Source organism: Brachionichthys hirsutus, unplaced genomic scaffold, assembly GCF_040956055.1.
Source record: "Brachionichthys hirsutus isolate HB-005 unplaced genomic scaffold, CSIRO-AGI_Bhir_v1 contig_468, whole genome shotgun sequence".
Classification (NCBI taxonomy): Eukaryota; Metazoa; Chordata; class Actinopteri; order Lophiiformes; family Brachionichthyidae; genus Brachionichthys; species Brachionichthys hirsutus.
The window spans coordinates 438,720-466,359 of record NW_027180322.1 but is presented as its reverse complement, the minus strand read 5'-3'; the positions used below and the strand labels follow the sequence as shown (position 1 = coordinate 466,359).

General features: G+C 38.6%; 2 protein-coding genes across 2 annotated transcripts; both read left to right on the top strand.

The window, feature by feature from the left end:
- The first annotated feature begins 2,046 nt into the window (after positions 1-2,046).
- On the top strand, positions 2,047-14,147 carry LOC137912712 (adhesion G protein-coupled receptor L4-like). The gene is made up of 16 exons (XM_068756847.1): positions 2,047-2,092; positions 2,402-2,551; positions 5,330-5,479; positions 6,077-6,226; positions 6,522-6,592; positions 7,788-7,967; positions 8,276-8,459; positions 8,609-8,722; positions 9,251-9,447; positions 10,437-10,616; positions 11,287-11,490; positions 11,764-11,984; positions 12,529-12,595; positions 12,709-12,800; positions 12,986-13,154; positions 13,673-14,147. Exons 1-16 carry the CDS (start codon positions 2,047-2,049, stop codon positions 13,733-13,735), a joined length of 2,238 nt encoding a protein of 745 aa, XP_068612948.1. The 3' UTR covers positions 13,736-14,147.
- Positions 14,148-15,437: 1,290 nt separating this feature from the next.
- LOC137912716 (vitellogenin-like) lies at positions 15,438-26,688 on the top strand. Its single transcript, XM_068756851.1, has 27 exons — positions 15,438-15,477; positions 15,930-15,950; positions 16,051-16,202; positions 16,564-16,815; positions 16,908-17,069; positions 17,162-17,310; positions 17,391-17,535; positions 17,823-17,980; positions 18,207-18,372; positions 19,138-19,263; positions 19,416-19,634; positions 20,940-21,157; positions 21,248-21,345; positions 21,424-21,548; positions 21,642-21,725; positions 21,816-21,935; positions 22,064-22,253; positions 22,611-22,698; positions 22,792-22,977; positions 23,769-23,862; positions 23,961-24,129; positions 24,787-24,896; positions 24,988-25,068; positions 25,415-25,621; positions 26,013-26,152; positions 26,308-26,443; positions 26,566-26,688. The coding sequence occupies exons 1-27, from the start codon at positions 15,438-15,440 to the stop codon at positions 26,665-26,667; spliced, it is 3,738 nt and encodes a 1,245-aa protein (XP_068612952.1). The 3' UTR covers positions 26,668-26,688.
- The last annotated feature ends 952 nt before the right edge of the window (positions 26,689-27,640 follow it).

The following is a 27,640-nucleotide window of genomic DNA, read 5'->3' as shown; positions in this document are numbered from 1 at the left end:
CAAACAAGAAGGACAAAATGTAATTTTCACCCAAAATTGAAGTTTCTGCTTTTTACTGGAGCAATTCCTGACAGGTGACTATTTTAGTTTCAAGAAGTAGAGAGTTCATCTGATTGAGGTGCTGAATGTTTGGTAAGGCAGTATCACTAAAAGTGTAATGTAAATGTCATGGGTTCCCCACTCACACAGCAGCTGGCTGGCATCTGTGAACCTGAGCAGACAGTCTGCTTTATCTCTTAACCTTGTGTACTGAAATATTCAGCTCCAGGTTCATGAGACAGTTGCATGCCATCTGTGAGCCCTCGTTCAGGCCCAGCGTCAAACTTCAGCATAAGGTCAACATCAGAGCAGATGTATGTGAGAAGTGGGAAGATCTAATCTGTATTATACTGTTTTGCAAATGTCAATATTGCCTAAATAGCATAAGCAACACTCTCCCTCTGATGATACGCACCCACAATGTGAGAGAGAGAGCACCCCACGCAAATTCCTGCAACCGCAGAGTAAAAATTTCCATATCCATGAAAGAGAAAAGGGAAAAGGCGGAAACATTTACACAAGACTGCTTCCACACAGTTGCAGATATATTTTCTCCAAGGTGTCTTTTACAATGTCATCGTGGAGCGGGCAAGCTCCTGCGAGAGCTTTACAAATTTCTCTCAAAGTAAGAGATTTCCTGATTCAAATCGGCAGAGGAGGAGGAAGGGTGCAATCAGTCCAGGTTTGTTCAAGACAACATCACTTCCTTCCTTACTATTAAGAGAGTGTCAGAGCAAGACATTCAGATGTGGCTTTCATGAAGCACTTTCCCAGGACAGTATGCAGCGCAATTCTAATGGTGTTATTCAAAGCAGCCGTTTTCCTCAGCAATAAACTTAACGCCTTCCCTGAGCCATTCAAGCCTCCTCCACAGATCACGATCCCCTCAACAAAGAAGTTATTTTCCAAGTTCAACTATCCATCCATGCATGTGCGTCTGCTAAAAAAATGTAGAAAGTCGTTTAGAAAGTAGAGACCTCAGCAGCATCTTAATGCATACTTCAATTTGTATTTATTTAAAAAAAAATTAGATACTACTTTTTCCACATTTAAATTCAACTGCCACTGCCATCATATTCCACAATATATAACAACAAATCGGAGGAGCTTTGAGGCTTTACAGGATTATGGAAATCTTCAAGCTGACTGGGAAGCTGTTTCTTATGGTTTTGTAAACCTACCAGTAAACCACCACTGCTCATTTCTCACCAAAAATGGGGTCATAAAGCCATGACAGATGTATATTAAAGAAAATAAGTTTTTTCATATTTAATCTGTCAATTGCAGTCCATATCTACAACAAACAAAGTCTTAAAGTCTGCATGTAGCCATTCTTGCACAACAGTAGTTTCTTCGGCGGTTGCTTCATTAAAGGGGCTGTACAGGTATCATGCATGATACTCCAACAACTTTAAAGGTAACACAGTAGATCAGTGTTTCAGTATATTTGTCCATTGCTGAGGCTAAACTTGCATCGAACAAATTGCTTTTTTTCCCCTGAACAAATTGTGACTCATGTCAACGAAGTAAAAATGTGTTTATACCCTGAAGGACCTCCACATGTCTGATATGAACTGAAAGTCAAAGGCCTAGAGATGGCCTCCAGGAGACACACAGCGTTGGAATTTGTAAACAGTTATTCGCGGAAGGGAGGGGGTGGTCAGTTTGTGCCACTTTGGCCTGTGTTTGCGTAGCTTACAACACATATTCAAATGGCGCAGAGACTTCTAAAATTGCAACATAAATCACAACATGAAAGTGAGTGAGTGAATGTGGTTTTTCCTATTAGGTGTACAGTGGAACCAAATGAAAAAGTGTGCTGTGTGCTTTGTGTTGGAGCGGCGGTGAAGGAAGTGTGAGGGTAGCCTGTTGTTGAAGACAGATTAAAGATCAAGACAGGAAGGGCCACGTTTAGGGAAACAGGAAAGGTGATGCAAGGAAATGGATGACGTCTTCATCCAGCCCACTGCAGACGGTGCTAAAAGTAGAATCCAGACCAGCACAAGTATGGAGTCTTTGCTCAAGTCGCCAATGAAACTTGTACTTTTGACAGGTACGTGAGCGAACATATCGTATAGCCTGATGCCTCACAGCAATTTGTAGATGCATCCATATTTATGGGGTCATATTACCGGTGGTGGATTAGTGTTTGCGACAGGGCCTCATAGGAGACTGATATTAGTAGATATCATCAAAATTATAAACAAGTTCTTTTTTTTTTTTATTCATCTTCTTGAAGACAAGACAATATACATGTTTTTCATTTACCAAAACTTTACTCTAAGCTTTTGAATAACTATTGTGAAATGGTGGGGAACATGTTGCATGTAAAAGTGTCCTAACACTGTGTTTGTGTCCACAGCATGGCTCTCCAGTCTGATGGATCCATGCAGCCTCTCTGACATTTGCGATTCTTGTCACAAACTTGCGACATGCAAGTCCCTGAATGGATCAAACAACGCCTGCTTCTGCAACCATGGATACACCGGTGATGGAACAACATTTTGCGATGGTGAATATAAATTTAAAGAGGCCTGTTAATGAGTGATGAATACTACACTTCATTTTGGCTGTCTGGACTTATATTCATACTGCTCATACTTATTCAGAAAGAAGATGCGTGCTTGTTTTTAGTGTGATGTTGATTGCAGTGTAAATATCTTACATGTACATCATGTAAGCGTAAATATCTTACATCAGTGGTTTCTTTGTTAAATGGTCATAGGGAGGATGTACAAGACAACAGGGCATTCTGATTTCATAAAAATATAAAAGCTGATAAAGATAGAAACAATAACATTTTTAAATGTGTCGCCAACACAAACCAGCATGCTCTGCATATAGATACTTTTCTGGTAATGATGATCTCCCAACTATAATGAGAGGTACTAACTAACAGAAAACCTCCACAAAGCAGCTTTATTAGAAGTTTCTAAAGGCAAGCCATCACTGCATTGTTACTCCTGTTATGTTTGCAGAATGTTATGTTTTTAGAATTCCTGCAACATTATTTTTTGTTTAATCAAACCTGATCACAATCTCAGTCCAGTTCAAGTCTCTTTTAAAATAAATCTGTGTTGATGGAGTTCTAATGTAATGGTGAATTTGAAAACAAAAACAAAAACAAACCTTTAATTATATATTTTTTTAAATAACTTTAAAAGCTGTTATGAATTGGCTCATACTGCAAGAAAAAAAATGCATTATTAATTTTATTGTGAAGAAACCGAGACATCAAAGCAATAAAATATGTGGGCTTTGTTTAACAATGACAGTTCAAGGTGTCCCGTGACTTATTGAGGTATTTCCCCTTCGGATATCATCATCTCCTCCTCAGAGCAGAGGATTTCCCTTTCCGGACAGCTTTTGTGCAAAAGGTACATAGGAGAGGGAGAACAAAGTGTACGTTATTTCTAGGTAACAGAAAAGAACAGTGGAAAGTTTTTAACAGGTCAATTACAAACACGCTGTGTTTGAAAATAATATAAACAGTACAATGATTCATTAATGTTGAACTCTCTCGCAGCTGCTCTATTCCTACTACAACCCATCTGAGATAGGTCTCAGATGGGTTGGGGGTGGTTGGGTGTGTGTGTGTGTGTGCGTGTGTGTGTGTGTGAGAGAGTTCATGTGTGTGGAAAGTCAGAGAGACATGTCCTTGGATTGTTTTGGTAGACAGATAGGATCTGGCATTGTACAGAACTCTCTCCTATCATCTGTTCCTGGTAAATTCCATCAAGATCCGTCCAGAATATTTTGAGTTATCTTGCTAACAGACGGACGTACAAGCAAACATCGGTATTTACATAACCTTTGCCTTGGTGGGGGTAATTAGTTCTCCATTAATTTACCTGGTTAAAGAAAGATGAAATTAAAACAAAAAATAATCTGACAGGCAGAGATCGCTCTTCTAACCCCAACCCTGGCTCAGGGATCAATCCGGGGAGGACTGGCAGAAACTGGATACCATCTTGCGCCAGCAGGTAGAACTGTATCGGCAGATCTCCGGACTGAGTACTGGCTTGGAGGGACTGAAGTCTTGCCTTGGCACACAAAACGAGGAATAACTGAGGACCAGTTGTATATTTGGATTAAAGCTAAATTTTTATTTCGGCTGAATATTGGATCTATTATGTCTCCAGTCTTGTTCACGAGCAAGGGGAGGACGAAGCGTGAGATTGATAGACGCATCGGTGAAACAACTGCAGTGATGCAGTCGTATAGGTCTGTTGTGGTGAAGAAGGAGCCGATTTTCAGAGGGTGGAAGAAGGAATTTGTGTGATGTTCTCCAACTAAGGGGGAAATCACACACCTCAGCCTCCCAGGAAAAGTCAATTCCAGGTACTGGAGAGGAGGATTACAATTATAGTGAAGGTTTGAATTCAATAAGTGACGAATTATTAAATGATTGCTTCTGTTTTTCAAAAACAGACCAAATGCCATACAAAAGCCAATAAAGTACCCGTTGTCATGACTTCACAATTGTCATATACCATACATGTCATTTTGGCGTTTCAAGATATAATCTGCAGCTATATTTTAAACTGAATTCATCCATACTAATGCTCAGCAGTAAAAGAAGAGGGTATTTCAGAGGTTACAACATCTGTACCAACTTGCAGGTGAAAATGCAAATCAGTTGTAAAGCTTGTAGCTCTTTGACAAATGAGATACACTTTTAACTCCAAGGCATTCCGAGAGCTCACACCGCCGCCAACACCATTATTAAGACTCCAGCCGTCTGGAAATCGCTCCCATGCAGGCAAAGCAGAACTAAAAGCTAAGAATAAATGGTCATCAGAGATTTTGAAATAATTGTATATCACATATGTAATATTATTTATTCGCATGACATAGAATTACTTGCATAATGCAAGCATTGCAAATAGTGGTTGTCCAAATTTGCCATCCTGTAAAAAATGAAACTATAACAACAGAATCAATTTCAGTCCCAGCTCTGTGGCAGTTATCTGGTTACTAAGGCTTTGTAATGACTGCTTCACATGTGGCTGTAATTTTTAAGGTGAGGCACAATCTGACATTGCTCGGTTCAGGACAGGTTTGTCAACGTACTGAAAGTATGGTCCCCTAGGAGGAAAGAAACTGCAGCAAGTAATTCTATTTTGGTAGTTGGTCGCCCATTATAACAATATTTATGCAGATGGTTAAACTTGTGAAACAATTTCATTTTCTTGCTCATCATTTTGTTTTGTGTCTTTTTAAGTCTGTGTAAAAATAATAAATTCATCATCATCTCTCATCTCTCTCTTTCTCCATCATTTTACTGCAGATGATAATGAATGCCGTAATGTGACTAATATCTGTGGAGACAGGGGCAACTGCACCAACACAAAGGGCAGCTACTACTGCACGTGTGTGTCTGGATACAAATCGACAGGACGGAGCAAATTCCAGCCCAACGATGGCACCGAATGCATCGGTAAAGTTCTGAGCCCAAATGCACAAACATTAGCTAACATCATCGTTAGAGAGGACCTCACATGGCTGTGACCAAGATATCATGTACACGAGTAAGTGTGAAAGCAGCTCCCACCACTGTGATAGATTCAGAACTGTGTGTGTGTGTGTGTGTGTTTATTTTAACTATACTGAGTATAAGTACAAAAACACATTGGATGTGATTTGTTCCCTCGGCCTTTCACTTCCCTCCCATCTGCTCAATTGAGGAACCACCTGAAGTATATCATGGATGTCAATCACCATTTAAAGCCATGCAGGAGCGCATAGCCAATGTTTGAAGTTGATTTATTAATGTTTAAACGTGCAATATGCAGGCAGGAATTGCACTTTAACTCTCACAATTACTTCTACAGGGCACTAAATGTAATGAGGGCGATTGCATATGCCTCATTCTTTATTTTAATGAACTCACTTCACTCCCAGTTTAATTTTCATTCATTTTGAGGTTGAAATGTCTGTTAACGTCCGTCTTTATTCTGCAATCAGTTATTCTAAGAGCATCATAGTAATCATACTGTCTTTAATCAGAGCTGAACGCTTTATTTGCCTCTTTCAGATATTGATGAATGCAAGTCGGGGCAGCTTTGTGGACCAAACTCACGCTGCCACAATGCGAATGGATCTTTCTATTGCACCTGTCAGCGTGATTACATCCCAATTGCAGGCTATAAGCACTTTCATCCAGAAAGTGGTGTAAGATGTGAAGGTCCGTATGTTGAAGAACACACACAGCACACAAGGACATGGATATTTTTTCCTCATCTGTCACACAGGCAACACGGCCCTGAACTAGAACATGGTCAGCCCGTTTTGGGAAATTTTTAGTATGCAACATATCAAGTAGAAGTGCAATCTAAATTGCACTTCTACTTGATATGTTAATTACATTTTTTTTATTATTGTATTTCAGACTTCATTGCAGCAGTTTTTGTTAATCCCAGTGAAATTATTGAAATAAATTCAACAATCAAGAGAATCTTGTGGTAACTGTTGTTTTCCAGAACATCCCCAAAAATACTGCCATGACAAAATCGACTGCATCTCACAGACAGTCAACAAAACACTTGAAAATGTGAGTATTCCTCCTCAGGATTTCAGCCAATTAAGGAAATAAAAATAGATGTGATGACACTGCCCTCTGTTGGATGGGAATACATTTCACATGATTGACATAATTAATTAATTAAATAATCTGAGGAACACAACACAAGAGGCCAACTGATATGTGGGATTTTTCACCCAGTGTACCATTTTTCCTGTCTGATCATTTAAAAAAAAAGGGGGGGGTGCTCCAAATGCTGTGTTGCCCAGACTTTCAAAGGAGCAGTAAGTACCGTAGTGTAGATTAACAGGAATCACCGCACTGTTGTGTTGACCTCCAGTTAACACCCTTAATAAAACCAAGTTCGGTACCCTCCAGACAACAACATCCACTACTGTCTGACTGCCACTTGCACCACCAGTGGGTTCAAACCTGCAGTTTTGGACTGCCTGAGGACAAGAACAGTAACAGTGGCAGTGGTGTATGACTGACAAGTCAATGTGCACAAACTACAGACAAACAAAATGACCACTTTTGACCTTATGCTCATAAGATGCCTGCAGGATATGTATTTTTCCTTTTTTTTTTTTTTTAATGGCTGACGTCTCTCAGGGTTTGTTAAAATTAATTTCAATACATTTCAGCGCTTGATATTTTTTCTCTACATGTTTCACTAAGATTAGAATATTTACCTCCGCCGAGGTGAGGCAGAGGCTATGTAATCGGCAGCGTTTGTCTGTTCGTCCGTTAGCAAGATAACCCAAAACATTCTGGATGGACCTCCCCACCACATTTCATCCTCATTGGATCCAAAATGACCTTAGGAAATAATATTACATTTTAACATTGAAAACCCCATTTACGGAATCAAACATCTGTTAAAAATACACAAACGGATTACAACCAGTAATGCCTGTTATTATTGTATCAACTCCGATTCACTTACTTTTCATGGTTGGTTGATGAAGATACCAAGAACAATTTATAACCTGTTCACGGTGATCCAGATCACCATGTGGACGGTGTAAATCCAAGTTTAAACTTTAAACTAAACAAAAAATATCACTGCAAGTGTAGAAAATAAATTTACACAGTCTTTCACAGTGTGAATCATGTATTTTCCGTGATTAATATTATTTACCATACACCAGATGCATAATATGAAACCACTGCCGAATTTTAGCATCATTCGCAAACTTGACCACATTTCTTTTCCCTGTCCAAGATGATCAACCTTACCGAGCCCCAGACACTGCTGAATGAAATTGCCAAGCAGACGTCCGGTCAGCTCACCACGGTGGAAGTGATCGCATATGTTGAGGTCTTGCGTCGATCCGCATCGACACTGGTTTCAGGAGAAAAGGATTACACCGTCAAAACGTCGGCCATCAACTCAACACTTACAGTAATCTTTGTTTACAGTTCTTGTCTCTCAGTCTACATTTGGGGTTCTGCTTGAACTGCAGTTAAGCCTTGAACTGGCACCACATGCAGTCCAGCTCCCTTCTCTCATGCATCATGCATTTGCAAGGGAAAAGTTATTTTTTTTGAAGCTGCAATCAGTAACAAGATGAGTTGCTATGTGCGCAGAATTGAAAAAGGCACATCTACATTAATATAATGTTGTGATCAAGCCTAGTAAAAAATATACTGGAGTGCAGGGATGCATTATATTTTCATTATTATGCACACAATAAAAAATATTTTCAACAGAAATTAGTGACAGCAGTAAACAACTTGGTGGAGAAGGACGAGCTGGTGGCTTGGAGCAGAATGAAAGAGGAGCAGCGAGAGCAAACCATCACCAAGCTGCTACACGCTGTTGAAGAAAGCGCTCTTACACTGGCCAACAAATACAAAACTCCAACTGAGCTCCAAATCAAAGCAAGTGAAATGGGTGAGATAATTATTAACAGAGAGCAGTCTCACAGACAATCAAATCATATTAGGCTCTCCTGCTGTGCATTCATTTGTGCAAGTAGGTGAGGCTTGGATTAATTGTCATTTTATTTCATTCATATCCATGATTTTGTTTCCCAAACACAGAGTTGAAACTCTTCACTTTTGAAGCTCATCACTCAAAAGCCAAACTGTCGGCTTCCATGGCGGAAGATCACATAAATCTAACTCCGAAATTGAGACCGGAGGAGGACAGAAATGGTAAACTAGCCTTGTTAGCCTTTTAAAGTTGGACCATCTGCATGCTTAAGTGAATGCTGTTTTGCCATATGTTGCCATATGCTACATATAGTATGTTGTACACGACAGACAAAATGAGTATTCATGGTATTCTAGCTACAAACTATTTCTATTGACACCTTTGGGGACATATGTTAATATTTTCTCCAATAAAATCTGATTTGAGGAGGTAACCCATCCCAAACTCTGCAGGTCTTTTTAGAAGAGCAGCAGGGTTCGAATAATTTTGGTGCCAGCATGAGAAACATTTCCCTTGATGAACTTCGTTTTGAAATCACTTCCAATAATTCCCGTTTTGGCTCTGCATTTCAAGCAGAAAAAGATCTAAAAATAAAATGGTAATTAGAAAAAGATTTTTCCCTGGACTATCAGTTAAAGAGTCATTGTAAAATTGAATTTGAATGCTTAACATTCCCAAACATATTTTAGTGGCAGCATTACTTAAATTTACTGAGATTAACTTGATTAAAAGGTTCTTTCATTCATCAGGAAGTGTGTCGGTGGTGTTTGTGCGCTATAACAGCATCTGTGACATCCTGAAGCCGAGCAGCGACCCAGGTGTCACCGACTCCATGAATGCAGGAACAGGGGAAATCACTGTCAACTCTAATGTCATAGCAGCAGCGGTCAAACCTGCTGACGTTTACCAACTTGACCACGTCACCTTCACTCTGCGACACAATGAGGTAAAAGCGATGCAGAGAGCCGAGTCCGGCTTCGTTGTTGTGCCACTTCGGCACTGCCTTCAAAGTGATGGTGATCTTCTATATCCAGCCCCTTCACTTCATCACTAAAAGATACATTTTATAAACTACCACAACACCAAATTTAGCCAAACCCCTATCTATAGAAGCAGCCAGTGTTTTGTGCAACAATGAAATGTTAAGTGCTGTGGTGAACTCTCTGTTGATGGGAAATTGGGAAGAGTAAAGGTGAATATATGATGGAGGAAAGCGGATAATGAGGGAAATAACCCTAAAAGTTAATGTTCTGGTATCATCTTTTAAGATAATTAAAATGTGTTAGTGAGTGAAATCATTATTTTTGTTGGACCCTTGAGGCTTGAGCCCAACAATGGAGGTGCTGATTTATGTTGAGTATTGGACACTCCCTATAAATTTCCTTTAAAGTGCAAAACTCAATGATTTGGGTTATGTTTTTGTGTTTTCTGCTAAAAAATTGTTGCTATCCCTTGACATGCGTTTGTTTTGTTGTTTGTTCCTGCTCAGGGTCTTTGATATATTAATGAACTATGTATGGAACTCCACATAGACCTCAAATCAATATGCAGTCTCAAGGGATAAAATTATAAATTTTTCATCATTTATAAAAACTAATTAATTATATATTATAGATAAATAGATAACATTGTAATTTATGTAAAATAGTGTGGCATAAAGAATAACAAAGGTCAGTGGAAAACTAAGCAATAAATAAATAACTGATATCATTACTAATTTTAAAAATGTTTCAAAAAATAATGTAATTATTGTAAATACAACATATTGTATTTACTATTGATGGATAGTCCTTAATTCTAAGCGCTATTTTGGAACATGCAATCTATTATAGCCCCCTGGGTGTGTTGTACAGTACCACAAAGCAAAGCAGCACAAAAACTCATAAAAATAGCATCAGCAGCTAACAGCATCTTTATTCCCCTCTATTCCCTAAGCCCATCGACACTAAAGCTGATGTGACAAAGTGTGCCTTTTGGGAGTATGAGTTGGACAGCCTGCAGGGCCGCTGGGCCACTCACGGCTGCAAAAACCTCCACGTCAACAGCAGTGCAACGACCTGCTCCTGCAACCACCTCACACACTTTGCCATCCTGATGTCGTCTGGGCAAGCAAATGTAAGCGTGCAGACTTAAAAAATTAAAAACTGTGACAGGGCAAAGGTATTTACTTTGAGCATGGAATTATGTTTGTTTATTTCTCTGCAAGTATATAATCTTAAGATGTATGTATGTATGCATGCAGTTATTTAACAAGAGACAGAACACTATCAGAATCAGTTTTATAACTAATTGTGCTATAAACGTGTTTTAACACAAACTTAAATAGTAAGTACAGTGTTTCCAGTCATTTTTTTCATAAAATGACTAAAATACTGATGTGTATATGTCACCTTCTTACAAAGTTTTTTTTTCTTCTGCCCACGTCAGAAATGTTTATGTTCAGTGAAAACGTATTAACGAAAAATATATATAGATAATTTTATTGAAATAGGCACAGAGTGAAAATTAGCATTGAGACAGCAATATTGATGTTCCGTTCATTTGCAGCAATAATAGTAGGATTATTCCTAACCTTCCAGTTTCTCGGTGTTTGGTAAAAGCAAGCTCTTTATATCTGATACTGCAGACTAAAAGTGAACTCTGCCTGTATCCCGACACCATGGTAGAACCCAAAACCCTTTCTATGTCATATCAAATGATCCCAAGCAGAGAGCACAATGATTTAAAACGTCAGCGTAGCATGAATCTGTGAATCAAACACCTCCCTTTTCTATTTACCACTCAGCTGCTGGCCCACTCTACTGTCCTGACTCGGATCACCCAGCTGGGGATGATCATCTCCCTCATCTGTTTGTCCATGTGCATCTTCACCTTCTGGTTCTTCAGCGAGATCCAGAGCACCAGAACCACCATCCACAAGAATCTGTGCTGCAGCCTTTTCATGGCTGAGTTCGTGTTCCTGGTGGGGATCAACATGTACACACACAAGGTGAGTCTGGGATCTGAACCCGGTGAATCAGAGGAAATCTGCTCTGTGTGTGTGTGCATGTTCTACTTAATTTGTTAGAAACCCTTCTCATATGAGCTGTAATGGAGGGTGAGTTCAGCATTTCAACTGCTAAATAATTAGAGTTGTATTTACTCTTGAATTAGACTACACATCGTTTAAATATGTGCAAAGTGTGCAATGAAAGCAGAACATGGTTTCTACACAAATAAAATCTCTCTTTCCCTCTTCTTCTATCTGTCTGTTCCTTGGCAGCTTTTCTGCTCTGTTATTGCTGGGCTGCTGCACTATTTCTTCCTCGCGGCTTTTGCCTGGATGTGCATCGAGGGCATCCATCTGTACTTAATAGTGGTTGGCGTCATCTACAACAAAGGCTTCCTGCATCGCAATTTTTACATCTTTGGCTATGGAAGCCCGGCGGTGGTGGTGGCGATCTCAGCAACATTTGGCTCCAAATATTATGGCACAGATAAAGTGTAAGAAGAAATATTTCCTCTTCTTTCTCCCCCCCCCCTACTTTTTATTGACCAAGAGGTTAGGAAGCAAAGTTTTTACAAAGACCTCTTTTCTGACTCAAAGAAAAACAATTTCCATTAATTATAAGTACAAGAGGACAGAGATTAAATTTGGTCTGTTGGGACATAAAGGAAGTTAAAGACGCTCGTAGAGAAAATGGTAATAAATGAATTCTGGAAAGTTTTGGTCATCACAGAAAGTTTAAATAGGAATCTCTAAATAAAGAATGAATCTGTTGTTTATTCATGCAAAATTTAATTTAAAAAGACTGTCAATGAAAAGCTGTTTGTTATTTGCTACATGCAGAGGTGACTTTTCTAACCAATTGTGTTTTCTCTTGTGTGATAAGAAAATTATGTAGCAGCTTATAAGACTATCCTGGATTATACTGACATGAAATGATAAAGTATTTCTTCATTGAGAAACTGTTATATAAATGTCAAGCCATCCAACTCATAAAGATGTTATATAATGTATACAGTATGTGCAACATTTGTATTGCAGGTGTTGGCTGAGCACAGAAAACAACTTCATATGGAGTTTCATTGGGCCGGCATGTTTGATCATTCTGGTACTCTGATGCCTTTTTGATATTGCAATATTAATTGTATTCAATGAAATCATCAACCAGTGAGTTCGTCAGAGGTAAACACTCATTTCACTGTCATTTAATGTCCATTAAAGGTTAATCTCTTGGCCTATGGAGTAATCATCTTCAAAGTGTACAGACACACTGTTGTGAAGAAGCCGGAAATGAGCCACTACGAAAACGTCAGGTATAGATAAAATGGATCCAGCTGGGAAAGCCAAAGGAATATAAAAAATCAAGTTATTAATTCCTTATCTGGTGGCTTATTGTGAAGTCATGGAGCTTTCCCGCACAATCAATTTACAGTGCACTTCTTTCTTGTTGTTTGTTGCATTCACCCGTGCTCTCTTAACGCGGCGCTATTGCCTCCAGGTCCTGTGCCCGTGGTGCCATGGCTCTGCTGTTCGTGCTGGGGGCAACCTGGACCTTTGGAGTGCTTCACATCCTCAATCAGACGACTCTCACCGCCTACCTGTTCACCATTACCAACACCTTTCAGGGGATGTTCATCTTCATATTCCTCTGTGTCCTATCCAGAAAGGTAACACGTTGGTTGGGGTTCTTTTGATTTTGTGTGCAAGTTTTTAACAAGAGATACCATGTGGTTGTAGTTGGATGGTGGGAAATCAAGACAATTTTAACGCCATCAGAATAATGTATTTGTTTTTCAGTTTGAAATATTAAATATAAAAATAACACATTTACATTATATTATGTATATTATTAATATAATATGTGTGTGTGTGTGTGCGAGAGATAAATGTAATTAGCCTATAAAACCTGAACCATGAAATAATTGCCAGATAAAAAAAAAAATGGTTTGTTTATTGAACTGACTGAACATTTTTAAAAAAAATTAAATATCAATTTGCAAATATAAGATTCAAGTTTCAGAATTGTTTGCTACAACGAGCATTTTTGTGGATCCAAATGGCAAATACATGCGTTTTAAAACATGCATTTCCTATCACACATTTAGATGTCTTAAAAACTCATAATATATACAGTATGTTTATTTTATATATATTTCACCTACATCTTCTTCTATTGCTCTTACAGATTCAGGAGCAGTACTACTGGCTTTTCAAAAACGTCCCATGTTGTTTTGAATGCCTGAGATGAACAACCAAGCAACCAAGATCTGTCCAGAATTGTTGTCACACCTCACAATATCCTGCGATTCATGCCTTCATTTTTTGAAAAAGTATTATAAATTGTTTAGTCCAGATATGTGATAAATGAGAACACACTTGTACTTTCTAAATATTTTGACTGCCATTATTTACAAATACCGTTTTTTATATAAAATGATCTATTTGTATAATGCAACTATACGCAACCTCAACCACCATGTTCACAACACATCTTCTTCTTAGAATTGTACAATAATTAATAAAATGTTATACTTCTATTTCAAAGTAAGAATTTAGCAGTTATCAGCAATACGCTCCAAATAATCAACATGGTCTGTTTTCTTTGTTCTTTCCTCATGTTTGAAAGTGATTCATAAATTATTAAAATGAATGGTGCAAAGTAACACATTTCTTTTGTTCTCACTTCTCTTCTGTGAAAAATCAATCCTCTTGTTTAAAACATTCTTCACTTCACATCACACCACGGAGTGTATGTACCGTACAAGTGTCCATACTCTGATCATATGGTAGGCCAACGTCTCCATCTAGTGGACTCAATAGGGAACACTCCTTCACCTCTGTGTTTTGACTGTTTGTTTGGGGGTTTATGTTTTACCTATAGAACTACAAGTCCTTTGGTGTAAATAAAAAAAACAAATTGCACACAGAACTACACGATCGGTGTAACAGGAAGCTACTTACGTAGCAGTCACTACACACTCAGAAAAAATATCCCCTTACCTTCAGGTATAGAGCTGCTTTTAGAGGCTATGCTTTTTCACAACCAAAGTAGCAACATGGATGATGCTTGTTTTACTTAAACCACAGTCTCGATACAAATATTATTCAGAACAGCAAAACCACAGCAAAAAATGAACCATTCACGCTCTCATTCACAATCAATTATTTCCTTAAAATGCACATTTTGAACTATGAGGATTGGAGCACACAGAGGAACCTCCCGCAGCCACTGGAAGAACATACCGTATAAACTCCACACAGATTAAAACCCAGAACCCCTGAATCATGAATGAAAATCATATTTATGTTCAATTCATTTATTTGTTTGTTTAAATCCAACTTCCTCAAAACAAAAATGTGGTGTTTAGCCCCCTCTACTGGCTGAAATAACATGGATCAAAGCCTGGAAATGTGGAATGATGCCCGAATCCTTGTAGGATTACAGATTAGTCTGAAACACTATCTGATTGCTATCTGATGTCATCAGACTGAAACTGCACATTTCAAGAGGCTGAGGCAAATTTTAAAATCAAAATGAAGAGCAGCGATTCACCATCTTTTTATAAAATACTTTGCTACATCCTGCAGGAGGTGGATAATAAATATGTTTGAGGACAAGGAGACTCATTAATAATCAAGAAGCAACAGAGCAGATAATCCTGAATATTCTCTTTCTTCCGTCACTTCTTGTGGGATGATCCCCCTATTCACCTTTGAAAGATTTGTGTCCACCATTTTCAGAGGAGATTCAAAGTAATTTTGAACAACAGGTTTTTAAGTAAATAATATATTTAGACATTGACACAACCAACCGTTTGACCAGATTGTGGTGACACGGTCAATCTGACAGTGATACAGGTCAACATGTGCCCTCTGCCCTGGGTCCCCCAGTCAAAACCCAAACTGCTATATAAGACAAATGACAAAAGCTCCTGTCTCCAAGGTCCACAATGTGGAAGATCCTCCTGTGCTGCCTTGCGGCCCTGGCCAGTAAGTTTTCTCACACATCATTAGGACAATTTTAATCATGCCCGAATATTATTATCCAGCCTGATTCATTTAGTTCCATGTCAGAGTTTTGGGAATCTTGAGTAAATCTTAAGGTTAAATGAGTCATTTTATGTGGTTTACCACTGATTAGAGACTTTAGAAGGTAATTTCATCTTCACTATCCACTATCTATTTGCTCTCATTTGTTTATCTTGTTAAACAGATGTTTGATTGGAAGGGAAATGAGGAACTGTTTATAAGACAAGGTGAATTTTACTTAATTTTCCCTTTTCTTTTTACTTAGTGCAGATTTTTATAGTTTGGTGTAGTTGTTGGTAATGTTTTCAGTTTTATAGATGAGACCTTTAAAAAATACACAATTCACTGATTATTCTTCTAAATATTGTAATACTGAAATTTGATTTAACTTGTATTATTATTTATTTGTTTAGCTTGTGAAAGTGTCCATTATGGTGAGTCTTTTTTTACTAGTATTATAAAAGTAACAATCATTTACAAATCCTTTTCAGAAATGCGTGAAATTAAATACAATGTTGCAATCATACATTTCAGAGCTCAACCTGAATCCCAATAAAACCTACGAGTACAAATATAGCGGGGATGTGAATTTTGGACTCGGCCTGCCAAACCTTGCAGAGTCTGCAGTGAGAATCTCGTGTAACTTTAAGATCTCCGGCGTGTCTGCAGAAACCTTCCTCCTTCAGGTAAGTGTGGCAGATCACCTTCCTCCATATCTTACATATGTTAGAGTGGATGTTACGGAGGTAAATTTGATCAACATCTGTTTGACAGTAGTTCCAAGTAGAAAATAAGTTTCAGCATTAGAGATTATTTGTGAAATCACAGACAGTTAGTTCAGAGATTGTTACATTATGTTTGCTGATGAGTTCAATGTAAAAGAAAACTAATCGGCCAACCAAGGTATTTAAGTAATCTTCATGTCAAACAGATACCGTGTAATTATATTAAATAAAATTAGAGCAAATAAAAAACCTGTTTTGGACAGAGATTGACACACTTTCAGTGTTGTGAACGTGAATTAAACTTCTCATTTTTGGTCTGAAGGTTTCCGATTTTGCCTTCGAGGAGTTGAATGGCTTTCCAGGCAAAAGCAGTTTTCATGCCTCTCCAAAGCTCAGCCAGAATATTGCAGCCCACCTCATCAAACCATTCATGTTTAGCTACGCCCACGGGCATGTTGGCAACATCAGCGCATCAGCCGAGATCCCTGAGTCTGTTGTCAACATCATCAGAGGGATCCTGGGTCTTTTCCAAGTCACTCTGAAGACCGGAAATGTGTTCTATGAGCTCGAAGAGGCAATTTCCTGCTAACACATAAGTTCTCTTAGCACACCTTCATTCAGGGTTTACCATCAGAAACTAAAGTTTAATTCTGTTTCTTTTTTCAGGTTAACATCCATGGCAAGTGCCAGACTAACTATGCGACTGAGATGAATGAGGAAAAAAGAAACATGACCATCACTCAGATAGTGGATGTCACTGCCTGCAGGGTGAAAGCAGAGTTATACAGGGGAATGGCTACAGCCGTGCTTGACAAAGTCTCCAAACAGGTCTGTTTATCTCACTGCAAATTCATCAAGATCTACCTTTAAAAACCAAACCGACCAAAGTCAGTGCTGTTTGTGTGTGTCCTCCAATGCAGAGAGGGGAATCTGTCAGTGCAATAATGAAATATGTTCACATAGTCAAACCAACAGAAGAGGGAGGTGTCATTACTAGGGCTCATGGCTTGGAGCGACGGCACTTCAGTGCCTTCAATGTGAAGGATGGCACTTTCAAGATGCAAGCAATGTAAGGCAAGAACACATATGCACATTATAGCTTCTCATCCATGAGGCCTGTCTGCTTTAATTAAATACCTCATCCCACAGAAAGGAAATGGTGCTGCTCAATGTGGGTGACACGGCAACAGTTGTCGAGTTTGGCCCGGTGGAAAGCAAGGGTAGCCTTGTTTACATATTTGGCAATGCCAGCATCCCAATAACGATGCAGAACCTGGACAACCCGCGACAAAAGGTGATTTGTACACAGATGATTTTTTTTACTCCTGCTACATGAGCCAGAAGACATGCGGAGTTAAATTAAAAGAGTTACAGCAATACCACAGAAACAATTGATTGAAATCAATTATATCAGTAGAAATAATGAATAATTATTTGACTATGCAAGAGTCAACTGAAATAATTCTAGCAAAAAGTGAAATGAGAAATAAAAAATATTTATGGATGGGAATACACTGGAATTTTCAAAAAGATAATAAAATATATTTGTCATTTCTAAACAGCTCTTACTGTTCTTTACAGGCCACTGAGCTGATCAAACACCTGGCTAAAACTAATAAATACGAAATCAACAGTTCCACCACCGAGGATACAATAAAGCTGTATCAACTTCTGAGAGTTGTACCTTGTGAAGAATTAGAATATATGTGGCGGGATCTTGCTGATAATCCAGAACACAGGTGAGTTCTTGATTAGTTTACAGTGTTTGAGTTATTAATGAACCCCTTCTTATGTTAAGAGGTGGAAGTAAATTATATTTATTCAAGCACTAAATCAAAGTGTATTTCTTTTAATTTGAACTACTTTCTGATTTTAATCAATAAAACATAGGCATAAGCATAAGCATCTGTCTAATCCTTATTCTATGAGCACAACCAATTAATATCCTCTTCCTTCATTTATTAGGCGCTGGTTTTTGGACATGATTGTTGAGGTCAGCGATGCCAGGATCCTTACGTTCCTGGAGACCAGGTTCCAGGCTAGGGATTTGTCAATCTCAGAGGCGCTACAAACATTTTTGATGTCAATTAACCATCTCCAAGCAATTCCTGAACTGGTAGAGAAGGCTCAAGTGAGTCATTGTTGAAAACTGGTCAGATTATTATTTACTTAACCCAAGTACTGGATTTTACACAGCAGACCACTGATGCTGTTTTTAAACATGAATTAATGTTAATCAAAAAAGTATAAAATAAACTCTGGAGTTGTTGGAAATGTCACCAGGAAGTATGGATCAGTTTCCACAGCCATACTGATGAGACAAAGCTTTATATATTGCTGTTTCTCCTGATGTCAGTAGACACCCTTATTAGCTGTACACCCTTATTGTAGGCATCAAATCATTAATTCCAGATAACGTCCGGTAGCTTAACCAGGACAAAAAAAAAGTTACTGGTTCCAGAGCCCAGAGAGACAAACTCAATGCAAAATCGCAAGCCATCAGATTAAAACCCATGTCAACAGGTTTAACAAAAAAAGAAAAGAAAAAAAGAAATAAAGTAACATTTTTGATTCAGAGCAGAGCTTTGAGATGTGCATTAGAAACATAAAATTACCGTCATTTGAAGAACTGTTTTGTTTTAATTTGTATAGCTGTCTATCATCCATTTCCTTTCCCCATTCTCCATCACTCTACACTGTTGACCCGAGGTACTTGAAGTCCTTTACCTTATTTACAAATATTTCTTGTAACTTCACTTCAGGAATTAGATATTAGAACATTAGACCACGCACAATCAGGTAATAATGGTGCGATAAAAGGTAATAATTTATTTTTTAATGAATTAGTGAAGCATAATCCAGATCATGTCAAAACACCTTTGTGTCCTTTTTGCAGAACTTCCTGAATATGCCCTTCAGTAAATCCAACACCCATCTGCACCAAACGGTGGTGCTTAGCTACGGCTCTCTGGTGTACAAGTACTGCGCCTATAATACGCCTTGTCCAGTGACTGCTGTTCAGGTAATCCAACGGAGAAAAAAAATATTTCATCAAAAATGTTTCACATACTAAACAGAACCACTCATCAAACCAGTTATGCAGTGAGAAAAGCTGCTTTAACATGTAAAAGTTGATTGCAATCTGTACAACCTTTCTTTTAACATCTGTACTAGCCACTTCTTGACATGGCCATAGAAAGTCTGCGGAATAACAATGAGAAAGACATGATCCTCGCTCTCAAAGCTCTGGGGAATGCAGGTCATCCAAGAAGCATTAAAACCATCATGCGTTTCCTCCCCGGGGTGTCTGCCAACCCTGTGGAGCTGCCATATCGTGTGCTCAGTGCCGCCCTGCAGTCGCTGAGACTCATAGCTTCCAGAGATCCTCATAGTGTAAGAACACTACTTTCATAAGTATTATTTAAAGGTCATTTTTCACAGCTATGTGCTAGATTTGTATTTACAGGATAGCCTATTTATTTATATGTCCAGTGTACAGCAAGTACAAGGAATTTCTCAAATCAAGAATTATGCTAATGAAGTAAATTAAATCTCATTTTGGTAAGACTGCAGGGAGTGGTTACAGTCAGAGTCTAGATGACAATTTCAAATTATTATATGATCTGTTGTGATAATTATCATTTCAAACCTTTGGGGTGTCTGATTTACTTTAGCCTTAACACCATGATATTATTGAGCTTCATTTTATCTTTCTAAGAACAATTTTAAGAAATTGGTTTTCAGATTTTTTATTTTTTTATTTTTTAGGAAAGTCAGTATACAGTGGTACCTCGACTTACGAATGTCCCTACATCCGAAATTTTCAGGTTACGAAGTTTCTGAATGGGAAAATATTGCCTCTTGTTACGGAAGCATTTCAGGATACGAGGTGAACTCTGGGAGCGGCGAATAGCGCTATTCGCCGCTCCCAGAGTTCACCGAACGTAAACAAACTTGTAGCTGCTCTGCCATCTGCCTGGCAACCCGTTGCGTATGCGTGTATCTCAGCATGCTATTCGTGTCCCCCTCGTGTCACCCGGAAAAAGTGTTGACAAGTCGGGCTATTGCTCATTATGATGACGTCTGCCTCGCACATTTCCGACGGATTGTCAAAAGCCGGCAAAAGCAGACGTCATCGGATCAGTTTTTCAAGAAACGCGAGGCAGAAAACACCGCAAAGGACCAGTAAACAAAGAGGACAAAAAGTAACAGCTAACAGGTAGATTAATATTTTAAAAAAATATCATAATGTAGCGTCCGTCGGACGCTGGAATAAGCACACGACGGGTAGCTCTCTGTGTGTGTGGGTGCCGCGAGGAGGAGGAGAACGGGAGAGCTGCGTAGCTCCCGCAGCTCTCCCGTTCCCCTCCTCCTCCCCGCGGCACCCACACACACACACCGCCCCTCCTCCCTGGATGCCTTTGCGGACTCTCTGCAGCGTAGGAATAATGAACACTCCTAAAACATGAACCGTTACAATACTTTTGCGGGGCTTGGAACGGATTAGTGCATTTACATTCAAAATGCGTCTCTACTTACGAAGTTTTCACGTTACGAGGTTAGTCCCGGAACGGATTAAATTCGTAAGCTGAGGTACCACTGTATTACTATTTGAAGTGTTAATCCCAAACGTTATTTGGAACAGAGCTAAATTCCCTCAGCACTGAGTGGATTAATGTGCAAGCCTTCTCTTTACAGGTCCAAGACCTCACAATGAACGTGTTCCTGCAAAAAAGCCTTGACTCCGAGATACGCATGCTGGCTTTCATGATCCTGTTGAACACTAAACCATCATTTGGTCTGGTATCTACATTGACAGCACATCTAGTGGAGGAGAAAGACCTGCAAGTAGCTAGTTTTGCATTCTCCTACCTGAGAAGCTTTGCAAGATCCAGGACTCCAGAACATTTCTTCCTGTAAGTAAAACAATTGTGTTATGAAATGTTTGGCGTTTTTTTTGGATAATATTCCACAGCTTAAATTTTTGTGTGTATTCTATGCAACAGCTCAACTGCTTGCAATGTAGCTATGAAACTCTTGGCCCCTAAGCTTGGTCGTTTAAGCAATTACAAGAGCAAGGCAATTCGCATGGACTGGTTTAAAGGTATGTTGAAATACATCAGTTTAAGTCCTATTTCTCAGAAATCATTTAATTGAAAATTGCCATTTTCCAAAAATACAGACGATTTCTTAATGGGTGCAGCAGCAGAAAGTTTCATGCTGAAAAGGAAAGTCAACCTCCTTCCCACTGAAATCATGATGAAGGGAAAACTTTTCCTCATTGGCAGAATTTTACAGCTGCTGGAGGTTTGGTGTGATGCACTTGTGTTGAATTTATTGATAAAAATAAATAAATCAAAATACGTAGGATAATGGTCTCTGTTTCCTTTAATGCTAAAGATTGGAATCAATGCTGATGGAATTAACGACTTGATTGGCAACCGCATCTTTAGTTATGAAGACTTTCAGGCTTTTTTCAGTTTGGTGAGTATATTAATGAGATTTAAAAGAATCATTATGACTGTGCTGCTCTTCCTGCTTTGGGGTGACCCCATTGTGCTATGTCATTTTCAGATTGAAAAAAATGGGAGACTACCAGATAGTAAGACGCTCTTATCTGTCTTTACACGTGCATCTGGACAAGAGTGGTTCTATATTGACATAAACATGGAGCTCATTCAGAATCTCATCAGGGTGAGTGACAAATTGATCAGACACAGCGAGAATGAGCCATTAATGTCTAAGACAGTTCAGTCAGCAGATGTGAACATTCTTTCTCTGCATATTCAGTGTTCCATGCTCCGCTCTGATTTGACCTGCAGGTCTTCAGACCCTCTGCAGGGAAGGAAAGCCCACTGTGGGATGTGATTGAGAGGTTACACCAAGGACAATCATGGCATTGGACAAAAGCTTTCTTAATCATGGAGGCTCGCTACTTACAATCTACCAGCCTGGGTCTCCCAATGGAGATTAGCAAATATTACCATGTACTCAATGGGGTCACGGTTAAAGGTGAGGAGTCAAATCCTATTCAAGAGACGTATGCACGAGTGGAGTTCAGATACTTCAATGATCTCCTTCCTATGCAAAACAGTATTTATTCATTACTGGAAAAAAATTGTACGACTACCCATGATAAAAAAATCAGAATCCGATAATGATCCCAGAGTGAAATTCCATCATTGCTCCACTCAACAAATTTCAGAAATACAAAATTCTCATTGAAAAGTCATTATTAGCTCTAGCTTATTAAAAATAGAACAAATATATCATGACAGCACTACTGTAGGATTCACAAATGATCTTAGTAGAGGTTTGGGCGGTGTCAGTGCTGTCTAGTTATTGTTAAAGTGATTTTCTCTTGTGCAGCCAAAGCCACAGTAAATCCACCAATGAATAAAAACATCGGAGAACTATTGGCTTCTGAAATTTCAATGGAGACCGACGGTTTTTTCGGGTAAAATATTTAATGTTCATTTGATCTCAAATAAATAAATAAATAATATCAAATATACTGCTACGACTAATCAATGAGCCTCTTCTTTTTTAGCTACACAAAGGACTTTTGGCTTTTCTATGGGATCAACACAGAACTGTTCCAGTGTGGCTCCGAGTTTAAGGGCAAATTGTCCATTGCAGTCCCTTGGAACTTTCATGCCAAGCTCAATGTCAAGGCAAAGGAATTTGAACTTGATGCCCATCCATGCAAGAAAGAGATTAAACTCTTATCAGTCAGGTGTGTCTCAGGTTTATCATACATTTCATGTGGCAAAGTTTATGCATTTCTGATTGTTGCAATTTCTAATTTATTTCCATGTTCCCAAAATACATTCTTCTGCCAAGATCTACACATCCTTGTTCTTCCTTGTAGCTTTAACAAAATAATGGTATTGGTTCAAACCCTGATTGACATCTGCTGCTAGTACTACTGTACTTTCGGCTTGTCCCGTGAGAGGTCGCCACAGCAAATCAACTTTCTCCATTTCACCCTGTCCTTTGCATTGTCCTCCCCAACACCAGCCACTCGCATGTCACCGATCACTACGTCCCTGGCAGTTCCATCCTCAGCATCCTCCTACAGATATAGTCCCCATCTCTCCTCTGGACATGTCCAAACCATCAAAGTCTGTCCTCTCGGACCTTACCTCCAAAACGTTTAACCTTCACTTTCCCTCTTATCATCTAATTTCTAATCCTATCCAACCTGGTAACTCCCAAGGAGAACCTCAACATCTTCATCTCTGCCAATTTTAGCTCTGCCTCCTGTCTTTTCCTCAGAGCCACTGTCTCTAAGCCGTCCATAATGGCTGGCCTCAACACTGACCTTTCCCTTCATACTTGCTGACACTCTCCTAAAGCCTGATTTACATATATTTTAGAAGCCAATATAGCAAAATCATTTTTGAATCAAATCTTCATCCAAGTATTCAAACAACTAGTGTCAATGTGAAGTAGTGCGCCAAGGTATCCACCATGATGCCATTGTGCCAAATCTAAGATTTATTTGATTTGATTTTTGACCAACAGCTCCGACGTGTATGCAATCACCAGGAACTCCATAGATACAGATGCAACGAAAATAACACCAATGTTGCCCAACACTATGGACGCCGATGATCAGGTCACCAGACGGAAACTGTCAACATCTTTGAGAACATACAGTTTGTCTTAATTTACAGGGACCCAATATATTTATTATGTATGTTCCCAATCCAGAAGTACCAGAAACAAAAAATGTGGCATCCAAAATTCAAAACGTGTGCCAAGAGTAAAACTTACGGAGCTGGCCTCTGTTTGGAATTTGAGTTAAGGAGACAGTATTATCAAGAAGAATACCCCTTGTACTATTTCCTAGGATACACCCGAGTTGCACTTACAATTGTCCCAGGTATGCAGATCTAACACATTACATGTTGAATGTTAATGAATCTTGTATTTGAATGAAACGCATCGAGTAGTTCAGGCTAAAGGTACGTAGATATAATGCTATTTCAGTAATAATAATGTACAAACGTTGCTGCTACAGTTGCTGCAGTTTACTCATGCTATAGAGCTATAAAAGGAAAACCAAAACAGTTTTTGCTATACAAAGTTTTGCAACTATTGACACAATTACTACAGACAATTACATAATTTTCTGATAGTATTGAAGTGTTGAACATTAAAGACGATTCCAGACCTCGGTCAAGCTGGTTTGGATCATCATACTGTAACGTCTAATGACCCAATGTGTGCCTTGGTTTGTTGGTTTCAACAGTCTGACCTGACCAAACAAACAATTTACATAATGAAAGTACTTAAAAGAAGCACAGCATTGAGATTTATGGAGCTGCCTTAACTTATGTACCAACACACCCTGGTATATATTTTCACGTCACTGTAACAAATAAACCACGAGTAACATAATGTTTTCTTACTTACTTACTCTTTGTTTTGATATAGTTTATTTATTTATATTTTTTTGATGAACCAGGCAAAGCAGATTTGACTGTTGACTGATTGCCTCCCTTCATTTCTGTCAACATGGCCTGTGCTCTTCTTTTAGTCGATGCGGTCAAAGCTGTTGACAAAATACACTTCAAAGTTCATGCCTACCCGAGTAGCCTTCCAACGGCCAGTCACCAGCAGCTTGAGACGCTGAAGAGTCTTTCCAAGGTATTTAGCTACCCTTTGAATACCATTATCTCTGCATCTGCTCTAGAGTTTTCACCACTGCAATGCTCCTGTTATTTAAATGTTGGAACAGGAAGACACCCAGCAAGAAAGTCTGTCCTGTTCAGCAAGTGTTGGAGAATCTCTGGACAGCAATCAGGACTTTGTTTTAGAAGTAAGTTGCTACAAACAGAGAACCACAAAAAAGAAAGTCACTAAATAGGCAGTTTGTACCAAAAAAATATACCAAGTACATATTTATGATACAACCACCAGTATGTAAAATGTGGCCAATCCAAATTATGATTTTAACATTTATTCTGAAACAACTGGACTTCTGTTTATGTTTTAAATATATTCTACATATATATTAAGGATACTGTTTAGTATAAAATATTCTGCATACACACAAAAGCATACACCATCTGAAATAATGGACCAATAAGTAATTGTATTTGTTCAGCAAAGACGGAATGTACCCCAATAAAGTGTTATAGGTTGTTTTCTTTCACATTCACTAGGAATTGGATTCAAAATGTGAACCTGTGTTGACTATCAAAGTCCTTGCCATGAGTGGCAACCGGATGCCTGAGGGTTACCATGCAGTCTTCTACCGCACAGCTGATGCCAACGTTCGAAAACACAAAATGATTGTGTCCCAAGTAGGAAAAGACGCGAACTGGAAGATGTGCATCAATACCTTAAAAAAAATGCATTCTGATGTCACGGTAGGCATAAAACACAGACCATTGTCAGAATACTTATTCTTAAATGGCTGCATAACATGTAAAGAAATATATAATGTATTTATATCTATAATTTTATACAGCTGCTTTATATTAAAAATAATTTCCCTGACAGGATCAAAATTAAAGGTCCCATCAGAAATAATTAGGAGTAAATCACCTAATCTATCCTTAAATTACCAGCTACCACCATACACAATTTCAACTGAGGATCATAATACTATCAGTTTAAATTTTTAAGTGCAGTGTCTACAATGTACTGTAAAATGGTTATATGTCTACATCAATCTCGTAATGTTTCATGAATTTTATTTTAATTAATAATGTGTAAAAAGGCAGAGACTCCACCTTTGATCTCTTGTGTTTGGTCTAGACACACATTAGCTGGGGAGCTGAATGCCAGTCGTCTGAGGTATCAATAAAATGTTCCGGTCTGCATGGTTCCAAGTCAACATACAAGTCTAAAGTACATTGGCGCAAGATCCCTAAAACAATGGCAGCGATGGGCAGAAGGTAATCCCCAGTGGAATAAACACAAAGCTTTGAAGAGGAAGAGATGGAAGAGATGAATTAGCATTTTTAAACTTAGAGAGCATGGTGCAAACATTTTCTTGCTTACAATTATGCAGACTGCCATGCGTCATTAAATGTGATTCTTACATTTCTAGCATTGAAACCTACATCCCAGGCATGGCCTTCCTGTTGGGCTTCACCCAGCAATGTCAGATAAATGCAAAGCAGGAGGTTTCTACAACAATCACCTCCTCAGCAGACGGCATCGGTGTGATGATTCATTTCCCAGAGGTACTAAGTAAACTGTCACTATCTTTAATTTTATGCAAAACTTCTCATCTCGTACATTATCTGTAAGCAATCTCACACTGTACACATATATTAATTCATCGTTTTGCTTCTCTTGTCATTAGTATACAATCTACAGTCAGTATGTACCAGTTCCTCTGGCCCCTGACATGGTGTTGCAACAAGCCATCAGTAACACAACAATATACAGCTCTGGAGACATGTAAAAAAATGTAAGCAAAATAAAGCAGTTTAAGCTTAAATGTTCATAATTGTGTTGTGTTGGAATGCAGAAAAATTAATTGTGTGTGGCAATGTATCGTTTCAACAGATTTTTATGAACTGTGGATGATCAAAAAGATCATCCACATTTGCCTCCAAAAGTATTTCTGCTCTAGGAAGACAACAAAGCCCACATGGAGCCAGATGTCTCTTTTCAAAGTGGCAATGCTGCAACCAAAATCATTGTCATAAAAGTGAGGTTCATAAAAGATTCATCAGTAATCCATCCGGCCAGACTACTTTGAAACAAACTGGGAGCCATCCCGATTCCCGATTTATTTTGTTCAAAAGTATTAATATTTGATCACCCTCTTTGGATGAAATATTCCAAAATACTGACTTGCCATTATACTACATTTTTCAATAATATAAAAAACGTAAGTTTTATTTTGCTTATTCTGATTGAACCAGAATAAAATCCATCCTTATTGAGAAAAGAAAGCAATTTGTGCAGCATTCAACTGTCCAAATCAAAAAACGTGTTTTTTTTTTATTAAAGAAATGGAGTGGAAAGAAATCAGATTATTGGCAGGTTTGTCTTTGTCAACAGGTCCTCTGATACATAGCATCATATTCATGTCATTCTGACCTGCTGTGTTTGCTTGCGCAACCAATCCAGGAGAACTGTTTGCAGATATCAGAGGGCAATGTCACCATGCATGCCCTTAAAGTTCACTGCCTCTGACACACAAAGCACACTTCGTCCCTGTAAATTGTGATGTACATAATTTAGTTTTCAAAGACATGACATTTCAGTCATTACCGTTTGATGAAGGATGAAAGATTCAACCAATATTATTTGCTCTTGACCTTGGCCCAACCCAAATCTCAATTTAAATTCCTAACAAATGAGATGTGCCATTATCCAGTTTTAATGATTGTGTCTACACCAAAGATTGGTTGTCTTAAGTGCTCCTG